Source organism: Aulostomus chinensis, chromosome 19 (assembly GCF_037954235.1).
Source record: "Aulostomus chinensis isolate RoL2024-O1b breed Wild chromosome 19, RoL_Achi_v1.0, whole genome shotgun sequence".
Classification (NCBI taxonomy): domain Eukaryota; kingdom Metazoa; phylum Chordata; class Actinopteri; order Syngnathiformes; family Aulostomidae; genus Aulostomus; species Aulostomus chinensis.
The window spans coordinates 19,237,190-19,251,122 of NC_141338.1; the positions used below are offsets into that span (position 1 = coordinate 19,237,190).

Sequence of the window (13,933 nt, forward strand, 5' to 3'; positions counted from 1 at the left end):
CTGGAGATAAGCCTCAGTTTTAACTTGGTTTTACAAACGTTGAGCAATACAAAGTTAAAGCACATCATTACCCAATCGGTAGCTTTCACTACCGCCAGGGCAGACAGGGCGCATCCATTGATATTTCTCATCCATGGTCTCTGGTCATTTCACAATACAATATAATACAACACATAGATAATGAAAACATTAAAAAAAAAACATTCAGAAAATAAGCACGTTTCCCAAGTTGTCAAGTTCCTTTAAAGCACAGATCTCTGACAACACCAATGTCAAAAGAAAATCTGAATGTGACGAGCTTTAACGGGTTTGTCCTTGGCCCATTCTCCTTTCATCAAAATTAGACTGGTAGATTTTCCATGGGGCGGCGCGGTGGTGCAGTGGTCAGCACTGTCTCCTCACAGCAAGAAGGTTCCAGGTTCCAGTCCCGGCTCCAGCACAGGATCTTTCTGTGTGAGTCTCCATGTTCTCCCTGTGCCTGTGTGGGTTCTCTCTGGTACTCCAGCTTCCTCCACAGTCCAAAGACATCAAGAGGGGACGAGGCTGATTGATACTCTAAATTGACCGTAGGTGTGACTGTGAGTGAATGGTTGTCTGTCTCTATGTGTTGGTCCTGTGATGGACTGGTGACCTGTCCAGGGTGAACCCTGCCTCTCACCTGAAGGCTGCTGGGATACGCTCCACCCAGTTTATTATAAACTGGTAGACACTGCAGAGCGCTGTGATGGAACAGGGTACTTACAGCTCTGCAGAAGAAGCCACAGCCAGGGCAGCACTGGTGCTTCACCATGCCGTTACGATGGTCCTCGCACAGAACCAGCAGCTGAACGGAGTTGGAGGGACGCATCATTTCTTGTTTCAGGACAGCACCTTGGCAACGGGTCAGCTGTCCATCAACACTCTCAGTGGCCATACACTTCCTGTCTGCCAGGATGAGAATCTCTCGACTCTTGGGGGTTTCCATGCGGCAGCTACAGAGTGGGAGCTCCTGAGCCTCTTCAACTGTTGATCCTTTGGTGCAGGCAAAGAAAGAACTTGTTTTAGGGTTTTCATACAAAGTCAAATTTCTCATTCAACAAAAGAAGACAAAATTCAGTCAAATTAGAAAAGGCCCCTCAAAATTCAGGACCAGACCTACATCTAAGGGCATACAAGATACTGCAGATGTCTGGTTGAGTTTCACAATCTATTTTGGTATTTTAGCTGTAACTGAACAGTAGTGAGAAGGAAGGCAAGAGAGACAGACACCACGTAACTGCAGTCTCCAGTTTGTTTACAACCATGAATATTTGTTCCATTTCATAACCTTCACACTTCATTTGTTGCCAGGCTACCATTTCACTATCAGCCAAACAAATACAGGAATTATGGAAAAGAAATAAGGGATTTTGGCATCCTACAGATTTCCATCAACTGAAATCCACCCAGGAACTCTTTGAGTGGATGATATCCCCCCATGAGCCACAATATTTCAAGTGCAGTAAAATACCTGGGTCCAGTTACAGACTAACAGTTCAGCCCAGGAATTGATCATGTTGTCTGTGGATAGTGTTTTTCATACAGAAAACCTCACACTCATCTGGTTAACATGCTGTGCCTGAACTCTTTGCAAATATGTGAAGATATGTGGAAGTGGCAAAGGGTGGAACTTCCAGAAAGCTGCAGGCAGAAGACAAGGGGAGGAAAAAGCTGACACATTTCACTGTCAACCCCCTTGGATTTCCAAGAAGTTCTTGGTGCTCAAAGCTTGAAGTCAGCATCTTTCTTCACAATACCCTATGTGACCATGTTTAAGAGCACAAACTCAGCCAGAAGGAAGCCCTGATAAGCTTAGTGCCCCTAACATTTGAGGTCAAAGTGAAGCAACCAACATGGAAAGATGTCCAGGAAGTACTTGAACAGCAAGATCCACCTCTGCGCCTGCATCCAGCATCATGACAAACTTTTAGTACAATCTAAAAAAACAAACAACAAAAACTGCAACTTAGAATCATTTCACCACCAATTATATTTTCTACGTCTTCTTGCAACAACAGATTTTGGTGACTCAGATGCTTGTAACACACGGGCCTCGTGAAGCTGCAAAGAGAAGTAAAGGATGGCACGGGGGAGCTGCAGGTGATGTCAACGGACCATGCAAAGGCTTCTGGTTTCATACTGCACCAGCAAGTTTAAGACGCTTTTGGAGACACCATGTTACCAACAAGATTCTTACTGTCACATCATCAACCAACCAAACTTGTCATTCATGTCAGGGTTTTATGGCCCCTTGTGCCATATGATGTTCCTGGGTCAACAGTGTAAGCCCTGGAGAACAAGACCATCAGTCAACAGCAAAGGCAGCCGAGGACCCTAGGAAGTGCTCCTCTGGACAGGCATACACCTTAAAAGCTGCCCTTTAGTGCTGATACTACAAATGGTACAAGGAATAGAAGCCATGCAAAGACTCAAGGGACAATAAAGTAACAGCAGCAGGTTTGGAGCGAGTAGAATGCTGTGAGAGAATCGCAGGCAGCAGATAAGAGCCATGGGCCCTTGTTGGGACAATGGCAATAGGATGCTCAGACCTGGGCTACATTGAGAGCTGCTAGATCAACAAAGTAGTGCATGTAGTTGTAGAGAAGAGGAGGTACATGTTGGCATGACACTGGGACTCAACTTCAAGCATAGAAAGGATGGAGAAATACTCTGCGGTGGAAGATCAGCTGTTCAGAATCCTTGAATGTTGACCTCCATCACATCAGATTCCTGGTCAAAACTTTCTATGATGCCCATAAAGTGAGGCAAACCCACCAACATGGTGCCAGAGTGAAATGCTTTTGTCCCTTGTGTTGGAAAAGGGTCCACTCAACATCCCACCAGCAGACCCAAAAACTTCACCAATAGCTGCTACCACCCGCAGCGTGGCCAGGTACTCAAGTCTACCGCGTCAACCACAGAGTCATTAAATCTGATACAAATCCCACCACTCAAAACGCATGCTAGTACCCAATGTTCCTTGTAACCTGCAGACCAAGTACTAACAACAGAAGATTATACTCCGTTAAGACAAAGATCTCGTCTGGTTTCAACCTGCAAAATTCCGTTCGAGACCTTCATTTTTTCCTGTGATTATAAAAATGTCTGACATCTTGGTTACTCGTGCAAAAAAAACAACAACAAAAAAACAGTTATAACTTTCTAGTCAAAGTAATGAACGCGGGGCAAAAACAAAACAAAAATCAACAACAACACAAAAGGAAACACATATTGTAAATGCCATGGAAATTTTCCTAACATTTAATACAAGACCAATGGAAAAATTCCAAATCAGGACCAGTGAGTCAGGACCGAACCCGGCGCAGGACAATTACATGCATTTTCCAGACAAGCAGGATGTTTTGTACTATTTATTTTAATATTTCAAAGATGGCGCTTATGACCTCTCCTCCACTGGTTAGAAGCGAACAAGAGCAGTGGCTTCAGGTTAATATGAGGTTACTTGCAAAATAAAGCTTGAATAGAAAAGTGTGAACTTTGAAGTATCCTCTGATCATTATATCATAACATAATTACTGTTTGTGGTGGATCCACATCAAATGAAATCAACAGAGAAGACACATATTTTCCATGATGGGGTGAAATACATTACAAGTGTCTCTCCATTCTTAAGAGCTCACCTGTATCCTGGGAGGGAACATTCAGCTCCTGTGCCTTGCAGAGGCCGGCGGTCTCAGTTGGGAGAACCTGGGTGTACTCCATCTCGTCTTCTACCTGGGCCTGAGCTGAAGCCTGAGGCTCGACTAACGCCTCCAGTTCTGAGTTCGAAATTAGATGGACACAAACAGACACAGGGTCCCAAATACAGCCTTGAGCAACAGCGCCATGATTCAACCTTTTATGAATATGTGTCAGACATGTCACAAGGAAACCAGTCTGCTGCAGACAACTACAATGTACGAAGTGAGTTAGTGAGAAATGGATTTTGCATAATCGGTGGACGCAAAGATTCGAGGGAGAACACTTGAGCTGAATCTGGGGTGTAACACAGACAGAGAGGGCTGTTATCAGTCTTACACACACTCAAGTTTTGTGCCAATCTCGTAAAAGAGGAATAAGTAACATCCTGTGCAGATCTTTACACGCAAAAAATTAAATCCTTTAAGTATTTTCAGATAAATCAAGGAAACTACAAGAAGCCTGGCTTTTACCCTTTTACTCCTGTGTATCAGATCCACCTAACTTGGCTTTCCATTTACGCTGGGAAAACACTGCGTCATTTTGGAAATGTTGTTTAACTCCAACTCACACTGTACATCGGTAAGTACTTTGTTTACGATGAAAAGACAAAGCTCACAGTTCATGTTCATGCCACGATTGGAGTGTGGCACCTCAGCCCACTCTGGCTTTTGACAAATGTCCACAAGGATTTGTTTAAAGGCTCCATGGATGTAGTTTTGCACCTTAGGGGCGGAGAAAGTGTTGAAGTTGAGCTGCTGCTTTAGAAGTTTAACAAGGAGTTATGGAATCCAATTTCCTTTCATCTGCAGTGGTCTAACTGATGGAGGAGGACTCATCAAATGGGCAAGCAATGCTGTTGCCACAGCTCGACCGTCCTCCCTCCTACGATATGGTGTTGCCATATCACGTTCAGACTCAATCTCCCACTCGATGAGAAAAAAGGCACAGAAGTCAGGGAAATGGCTCATTGCTCTGCTTCCACTGTGAGAGGGAGTGATGACAGTGGACCAGGCTTTCTGGGATTCATCAGGACGTTGAACAGCAGATTTGGAGCAGCTGATCTGACTGTGATCGATCCTCATTCCCCTCTGTACACCACATGGTGAACAATGCCCAATTAAGCTGAGATTCAGGCTGACTTTAAGGTGAGTCATGTGGCTCATAATGCAGGCCTTATGGTACCAGTTTCTTTGTTATGTATCATCTTGGAAAACATGGCAAGCACAAATCTAGCACCTGGTTGAGGGGAAAGGAACTCCAGAGCCAGGTCTGGGGGGGGGGGGGGGGGGGGGCTGTTGTATGATGCTGCTGTAAGATCAATGACTAGCTAAAGGGAGTCTGGACTAGAGAAATGACATGGAACAATTGTAATTAGAATCATCACAATCAGCTGGGCTGATCTGTTCACGGTGAGACTGACGTGAATAATTTTGCTGTTATTGAAACTTCACTCAGCTTCACTTCGTTTTTGTAAATGATCACGTTGAAAAACGCCCCACAGCAGTTTAACATAGTGTCCTTCTGATGACCAACAACATCCACGTATCAGAAGTGAGCAAAGGTACCATGAAGTAGAATTAGCATTGGTTTGTAAACCCCAGACTGGTCAGCGTCAATCCTCCTGACAGCAGCCCACAAGGTGGATGGCTCTGCACAGGTGAGAATGTGACAGGTGGCTCTGCACAGGTGAGAATGTGACAGGTGGCTCTGCACAGGTGAGTATGTGACAGGTGTGCTCATCACCTTTGGCCTTCATCCTCCTCTTTCTCTTCCTGGAGGGCCTGAGCCACGCCCTGTCTGCTTTTGTCTTCTTTTTCAACTTCTTCTTCAGACTAGACTCTGTGCTCTAAGACAGACACATAAAGATTTATTCACAGGGGGGATTTCACTGCCTCCCTTCTGTCCCGTCTTAAGTTTAAAAAAAAACCCAAAAAAGAACCTGGTGTGAGTGAGATTTAGATCCTTGAATCAAGGTGAAGAATATTGGTGTTTGGGTCTTACCAAGTCAGACTCCGTGCCCTCCTCCTCGCCCTCCTCCTCTCCAGATTCTTCAGAATCCTGCTCATCTCCCACCTTCACCAGAAAATTAAAACTGTTTAACCGCCAATTAATGTGGATTTCGTTCTGCTACTTGGGCTCTGCCCTTTCCATGTAATCCCACGTGATGTCAGGATGACATGGAAGGAAAGAATCTTTTATATTCAGACCTGAGAGATGGGTTCGAATGTTGGGCTTGTTGGACTGGCTTCCTGGACAGCACTCATGGGTTCTTCTGCTAGTCGCTGTTGCTCCTCTTCCTCAGAATCCACCTCCTCTGACTCCTCCTCCTCGGAGGCATTGTCAGCTTTCTCTCCATTTATGGTTGCTCCCGATTTAGTCTACAAGGTGAATATGACCAATCAAATACAAAATAACATGAGGAAAATTACTCAGTGGCGTAAACCGAAACACAACCTCAGCACTGAACGTTGCCGGTGACCTGATTTATTGATGCTCAAGAACATTTTTTTCACTTTATCTCGTGTCCTCTTAGACTTTTGTGGGTGTTCAAATTCTGTTTATTTCCTATGGAAACCTCCAGGATCTCCAATGTGTTGGAAAAGCTCCTCTTTCTGTTTAGATCTCTGGTATTTGCATCGAGTATGCTGAAAAAAATTAAACATTTGAGTTGGAACACTCCAAGGACAGTGTGCTAGCAAAAACAAATTAACAGGCTATGAGGTTTTGCTTTCTCTGCTGCTATCTCCAAGTGTTCCATGCAGATATTCCTCACATGTAGGTGTTGTCCAAAAACAAACAAAATTAGCCTCTCACCACGGGACAATCCACAGATGTTTCTACCACCTTCCAGGACGCATACCCGGTGTATTTTACAGAATTAGAGACACCAACCATCTGTGTGGAAACATGGCATCGATGTTTGTTTGGATAAAAGTGAGGGGCACAGACCTCTGGGCTCTTGTGTGCCTGCTGTAGATCCTTAAACATTTCCAACACAGTTCGCTGCCGAAGGACTTTGGATTTTTTCTTGGGGACCAGGCTGTAGGTTCCCATCCTCCTCTTCTTCTTACGGGACGACAACCCTCCTGAGAAAGAGCCTACAGCAAAGATGAATAAGACACAGATTTAAACTAGGACTGAAGGGACCGAGATCATTTTCCCTTAAGTCACTGTGTACTATTATGTCTGGAACATGTCTGACCTAGTTGAGGCTTGGATGGGGTCACCGCCGTGGAGGCTAGAGGAGTTGCAGGAGCTGAAGGAACCGGGGGTGGCGGAGTTGCTGGTGAGGCTGGTGAAGCGGTTTGTGCTGAAGCTGGCATATCTGGTGACCTCTGAGGTAGATGGTTCTCAGCTGAATACTGCGGTGAAGATTTCTCAGTGTCGGGTGCAATGGTAGGCTCCATTTTGGCACTCTTTGCTTCTCTTAATTCCTTCTTAAGAAGCTGTAGACAACAAAGAAACAGTAGTGTTCTATTAAAACTGTTAGCACGTTAGTTTGTCAGTGTTCCCCACCTTTACTTTTTCTTAATTTTGAAGGAACAGAGCCTATTCAGTACCAGATTGTAATGTAAAATTCATCCACCATTTGTTGCTTCGTGCTGCAGGGAGAAAGTGACACAATGCTGCATATTGCAAATTGTGTGCAAGTATTTCTGTACTTCCACACTGACGTCTTTATGTTTGAAAATCTTTTTATCTTGTCTTGTTTTTCTACATTTATGTTGTAGTGAGTCTTGGCACTCGAATTTCATTGCAACAATAATGTTCAATGACAATAAAAGGCGTTCTTACTCTGATTCTGAAAATAAACGTCAGTAGCTAAAAAGCCCCGTGATTGTATCTCATCTCTCGTGGAATTTGGTGGAGAACTTCAACCCTATTCAACACCTTTGGGATGAAATTCAATACTGGCTTTTAGCCAGGCCTTACGCAACAGCGCTAGTGCTAGTGCTCTGGTGGCAGAATGGGAACAAATATGAGAGTGTTTACGTTGACACGACATGTGCAGCTATATAAATGTTGTCCATACATTTCAATATCAACATTGGACATTTTATTGATATGCAAATAAGGATTATGAGAAAATGGGCAGAAAACATCAAGAAGCGATTGATGATGTTACCAATTCTTTCTCATCAAAAAAAAAAAAAAAAAAAAAAAAAGGACAGTATTTTGAGCAAAGCAGCTGTGACGCAACAGATGTTCTTCAACAGCTCTTTGCCATCATTTACCTTTTGTTCGAGACTGACAGCAGGTCTGGACATAGTCTTGCGTGCTCGGTGGATCATGACGGGTGCTGGAGCCAGAACAGGAGATGGGGCTGTGCCATTTTTAGTGTCTGATACCCCCTGTCCCGGCATAGTCTCTGTACTGGGGTCAGTCCTTAGTGCACCTAAACTCTGTGCACACCCAGATGCTGTAGCAGGGGAAGATTTGGCCGTATGTCCCCCTGCTGTGGAGCCCGAAGGCAACCAGCTAGTCCTGTGAGGGGAAACAGCCGAACCTGACGTAGCTGCAAGGCTGCCTTCCTCCTCTGGCTTACTGAGAATGAAACCATTGCTTCCGGTAATAGAACCGTGTGGCGTCTCCATGTCTGACATGCCATTCTCAGTTACCAGCTGTAAAGTCTTGTTATGTTCTGTTGCAGAGCTGTGTGGTGGGCTCCTGTGCTTTGTGTCCTCACATTCGCTGCCGTTGAGCATTGCCTCTGGTAAAGGGGAAGAGGCCAGCCTGGCTGCCACCTCTTTATCTCCATCTATGGATCAAAACCAAAGACATAAAGCACATAGCACTGTAAACATGGAATTTTCATAAATATCAGAGTTTCAAACTGATTTTAAACGATACCTGACTCTCCGTTGCTAGCTCGGTCAAGTCCCTCTTTCTTTGTGGGCGCACCTTTGCTAATGCTTCCCTTGGCAAGACCAGTGGGCTGTTGACAGAAGAACAGATTTCATTAAAGGGAAGGTCAATCTTTTTTAATAACTTTGAATTATCATTCAGTAAAATGTCAACACACACATCAAATTAAGCAGGGGCGGCCTCTGTCAAGCTTCTTTTCAAATGTTTTCTCGTTATGTTCAAAGGAGTGTAGAGTGAAAAGAAGCAATAAGTTTATGAAACAAAAATAAATAGATGTCCTGGTCCCAGCTATAAACATGTGAGGGCTTAAAACGCCAGTTTCCTATCATCACAACCATCTTTTTTTTTTAATTTTAGTTGAGTTTATCTTTCACAACTGAAGAATAGATGGGAAAAAAATCACAGTTAAGATGTTTGATTTTTTTTTAAACATCCATCCATTTGAAATGGACTAAACAAAAATCTGTAAATAATATTCAGGTACAACTGGAATACATGGATGAAACGAATTTTCCTCTGCAGAAACTTCTCTTTTGCTTCTCTTTGTCAGAACCAAAAACTGAGCAGGGGGTCAAGAGGGCACCCCCCCCCCCCGTGAACTTTCATTGTCTTTTCTCTTTCTACGCTGTCAGCCAACCAGGCGTAGATGCCTGACGCCACCTCGAAAGAAGTCTAAACCACCCACAAATCATCTTTACATTTCACGGGAGAGGGCAATTGAGGAAGCTCCACTACCGGATGGAAATGTGTCCCTCCGCTTAGAGCAGATCACCAGCCCTCACTTCATTACTTAAAAATGAGCCCAGAAGAAAAGAAGAGGCCCAGGGATCCTCACAATGCTTTCTTAACTGTTAAAGCCATTCCGCTTTGTTCTCAACCCTTCTTTGGCTGCTTACTGATCAAATGTCAAAGGAGAGGAGACTTACTGAGTCTAGGTTAGTTATTCCTTGAAGAGCTGCATTTACCAGCTCTGAGCAGGACGGCACTCTCTTCATCTGTAAGTGAGGCTCACTGGAAGCAAAGAATACGTATCCAGGTATGCCCTGATCTGGGTAGTGATAATAATGAGCAGCTACTGAGTCTTACTGTCCCAAGGAAGCACAGAATCCCTATATTCCTTCATAGCCCAATAGAAAGACCTGCACCAGACAGAACCAATGTGATGCATCCTCCTGTCTGAGGGCTCCAAAAAAAATTCTCAGATTCAACAGAGTGTTTCCTGAACCTGGACCCAACTTAATGAGTCATCAAGCCAGATTTCCCAAATCATTCTTCAGAGATGCTCGCCTGAGTCCCTGAGCCAAGAACGAACAAGCACCTTGTCAAACAGCATCAAGGTCAGTCAGAGTCAGTCTATGAGCAGGATAATTGAGGTGTCTACCAAAGAACATCTAGTGTGGGACAAACCTCTGCAGTCTATGCTCTCCACGACTCCAGTGAACATGTGAGGGGGTGAAGAAAAGAGCAATCCTTCAGTTCTTTACATGGATTGAGGACAGCCAGTTTAAAAAAAAAAAAAGGCACCAGCCTCATCTCTCCCCCTAGTGGTGGAAATTGGAACATCCACAGAGGATACAGAAAGGAGAGGGGGGGAAGGGAGGCAGAGAAGCCTGTCTGCAGATCTCCGCCATTTCGCAACCAGATTGTTTACAGACACAACGCTGCCATTGCAGCAGTTTTCCACTAGATGGGGAATGAAAGGGTCTGGAGGCTCATGGATGGGGATATGGGGGCTGCTGAATGAAGCTCCAAACGAGAAGCCAAAGCTATGAGTGCTGGGGTTAGAACAGATCAAAGCTTCAAGCATGACAAAATAAGGCTCCACACTTGTTTAGAAGCTGTAACCAAATAATGAGCCTTTTTTTGTACAAAGCAGCAAATTCACTAATTAGAAAGAAGGTCCTAATCTGTGATACATGTTATTTCTTTAAAATTGGTTGATTGTTCGATGTCCCTGCTGCACAGCACGAATGTGATATGTGAGTATAGGCCCTAGACCTTCACACTGAGGTGACCTATGTTTAGATCCACTGCAAGAGGCCTGAAAACAACTCAGAGCTACTTCGACATATTACTCACTCATATTAGACATCCAGCGAGAAGAGCAAGGTGTCACTGCCCCACTGAGATGAAACAATGAAACTCTAAACAGCTGCACCGCACACAGCCAAAGAAAACACAGGATGAGCTGCATTCCTGATGCAACAAAGGAGTGGTTCTCTCATTTTCAGCACATGATCCTTTTCAATGAGGGGGCATGAGGCCTCATCTCTGGTTTGAACATTTTACCCCTTCTCAGATTAGTTCGTTTGAGTGCTTTAAAAGCCTGCAGAGGTGAAACTGTCCAGCCTGAAACAACACAACAGCAATGAGAAAAGACTGGAAGTAAGTCAGAAGAATACCTATTGTTTATCTCTATCTCGGGAACCTTCATCGATCCCAGCACCAAGGCTGGGTGGGAACAGCTCATCTCAATACACGTGCTGATTTAAGATGTAATTGGATGTCTTGGCATTGCAGGGCAGAAATCCCAAACACAGCTGGGCCCAAACAAATAACTTAAAAATCACTTAACATTAGAGGTACTTTTTTTTGTTTTTTTGCAGATGTTCTACAATAATCTCCAGGAAAATGCCAAATTTTTCCTTGTTCAGTTAACAATTATCCCAACAGTTATGCCAACAGACCAACTGAAGGTCTGCCTGTCAGACAGGAAGCAACTTGAAAGAGCAAACCCAGCAGCTGGAAAAATGCAAGCCACAACCTCACATGCAGACAAGCAGATTGATCAGGGCGAACTGCAGCCTGGTGTTCCAGTATATCCCTGATAAAATGGCCTCGGCTGCACATACCTTTAGACCCCGGAGATCTCATTTACTGATCACAAGGAATAAAAGAAAGAGGAGCAAAGATAAGACATCCAACCTTCTCCTACCATACGTTCAGTGTCAGAGTTGTTCTCAGATCTTCAGGAGGTCAGATTTCTCCTCCCTTATCAAGAATGACATCCGATTTCATGTGTAGTCATTGCTCTAAACACAGCTTGTGTGCTTGCTTGTGAGGAGCTCCCTCCAACAAGATCCAGCACAGCATCTCTCTTTGATACAGCAGCCCTGCTACAAAAATAATTATCTGCTCCCTAAGATCAAGTCCTCGATTTCAGGACTCAAGAACAATGAGGTGCTGATTAAGCAGCAGCCACTGTCTCAACAACCACCTCAACAAGAAGACAGCAACAGCCAAGCCAATTGATTCATGAACTTAAATAAACAATGGGAACCAGGAAGCAAGACTATGCATCTCCTTAAACCACTCAAAACCAACCAACGGTGAAGAGAATAAAGCTATCATGTCTTGTCCGTTGTGTGCCTCCATGAGGCATCATACCTGCTTTCTTCTCATGGCCTCCACTGAGGAGAAGGAGTCAGAGAGGCAGTGTGTGTGTCTGTGCGTGTGTGTGTGTGTGTGTGTGTGTGAGAGAGAGAGAGAGAGAGAGAGAGAGTGTGTGTGTGTGTGTGTGTAAGTGAGAGAGAGAGAGAGAGATAGTGAAGGAGAGAAAGAGAGGGAAGGGGAGGACAGGGAGAGGGAGTGAGAGAGAATGTGTCGATCGGATTGTTTTTCTTTTCCTTTTCTTTCCCCGCATGCACACTGGTCATGTGACCTGGTGGCTCCCTCTGTCGGTCCTCCTCTTCCCAGGTCTCCACAGAGCATGCTCAGTTAGCTCACCACTCCATTTCTCTCAACTGGAAGACCTCATTGAGAGTGAAGACACTTTCACACTTCACATAAATATTTGATGCCAGCTGTAGATTTTGTACACGGTCTCTCTGTGGCTGTATTTCTATTACAGCTACCTCAGGTCAAGTCCATTTTTATATTAAAATGTAAGTCTACTGTGTTCCATTGCATTTTGGGGGGAAGAGGTGACACAAGTGGTGTGTATGCATGGCTACTTAGGGAGCACCAAAGGAGGAAGCTAAAGGTAGTGGGATAAACATTCCGAAGCAGAAAAGAGCTTACTATTTTCTGTCATGAGCATCAGGCCACATCCAAATCCATCAACAGGGGAATCATTTGTCTTTAGTAAGCAAAAAAGGCCAATAAATGCAACTATGCCAGAGGCCATTCAACAGATATTAAGACTCAGAAGGGACTACGCTTGTATTTAGGAAAAAAGTCTTCAGAATCTGAAAAATCAAAACACAAAAAGGACCCTTGGAGATGAGCGCTGCAGTATTATATCAAGTTCAGTGCAAACCCTCAAAGGAGTTAACAGAGATGTAAAGGCGGACTACCAGTTTTGCAAAATGCAGAGTTCCAGGAACGAATTGAAATTTCCTCAAATTACTCGTTCTGTCTGACTGACAGTCCAGTCAGAGATATCCCAAAATCCACACTTGAATAGTCTGGACCATAAACATTTTGCTTAATCAATAGCTGGATTACAAATTAATATTAATAGATGTTTGTCATTTTCCCAAGTGAGGGAGCTGTCTCCTCAGAATGCAGATGTACAGATGTTGCTGACATCACTATTTTCATCGTTTAGCACTCACAACAAAACTAATCCTAATATACAGCCTCAGCTCATGAACTCAAAGGAATCAATGAAAGGGAATACATGAAACGAGGGATAATAGGTTTTCCCTCCAACCGTTGCAGAGCTGCAAGATAAACCAGGTGTGAAAAGCCAGCAAGGTAGGAAAAACACGGTCCCTATACAACACATGTACTGCACGTATACCCACAAGACAAAGGAAGCCGAGAGCAGCTGAACTCAAAGAGAAGCTCACTGATGATGCAAAGGCCTCAACCATGTAAAAGAACATGTGAAAACTACAACACAATCATATGCAAATAATTGTAACCACATTATAATAAATGTCATAACTGGAGTAACTGCAAGCTGCAACAACAAATGACGAATGTATGATCCAGAGGCTACAATCAAGTGACATATTAATCAAATACACATTACATCCAGTCGAGTTTGGTGGTGGGAGGGTGTTGCCTCTGCTTTTTGCGGATGACGCGGTCCTCTTAGCTTCATCAGGCCACGACCTCCAGCTCTTGCTGGAACAGTTCGCAGCTGAATGTGAAGTGTCAGGTATGAGAATCAGCACCTCCAAGTCTGAGGCCATGGTCCTCAGCTGGAAAAGGGTGGCCTGTGCACTCCAGGTCGGGGGGGGGGGGTTTGCCTCAGGTGGAGGAGTTTAAGTATCTCAGGGTCTTGTTCATGAGTGAGGGTAGGATGGAGCAGGCGGATTGGGGCAGCGTCTGCAGTGATGCAGGTGCTAAACCAGTCCATTGTGGTGAAGAGGGAGTTTAGCCAGAAGGCAAAGTTCTC

General features: G+C 44.3%; 1 protein-coding gene across 2 annotated transcripts in view; it reads right to left on the reverse strand.

The window, feature by feature from the left end:
- Positions 1-13,933, reverse strand: part of ehmt1b (euchromatic histone-lysine N-methyltransferase 1b) — a 38,820-nt gene that overhangs the window by 12,449 nt on the left and 12,438 nt on the right. The window contains exons 1-10 of one of the 2 annotated variants that reach the window (XM_086187211.1): positions 11,974-12,115; positions 8,572-8,656; positions 7,956-8,479; positions 6,923-7,166; positions 6,670-6,818; positions 5,928-6,098; positions 5,722-5,793; positions 5,464-5,566; positions 3,660-3,797; positions 743-1,011 (exon numbers count right to left, since the gene is read on the reverse strand). In XM_086187211.1, the coding sequence (XP_086043337.1) occupies positions 743-1,011; positions 3,660-3,797; positions 5,464-5,566; positions 5,722-5,793; positions 5,928-6,098; positions 6,670-6,818; positions 6,923-7,166; positions 7,956-8,479; positions 8,572-8,656; positions 11,974-11,988 (1,770 nt within the window). In that variant the 5' untranslated portion in view covers positions 11,989-12,115. Of the gene's footprint in view, positions 1-742; positions 1,012-3,659; positions 3,798-5,463; positions 5,567-5,721; positions 5,794-5,927; positions 6,099-6,669; positions 6,819-6,922; positions 7,167-7,955; positions 8,480-8,571; positions 8,657-11,973; positions 12,116-13,933 lie in introns of those variants that run through there. The other variant, XM_086187210.1, reaches the window with a different exon arrangement.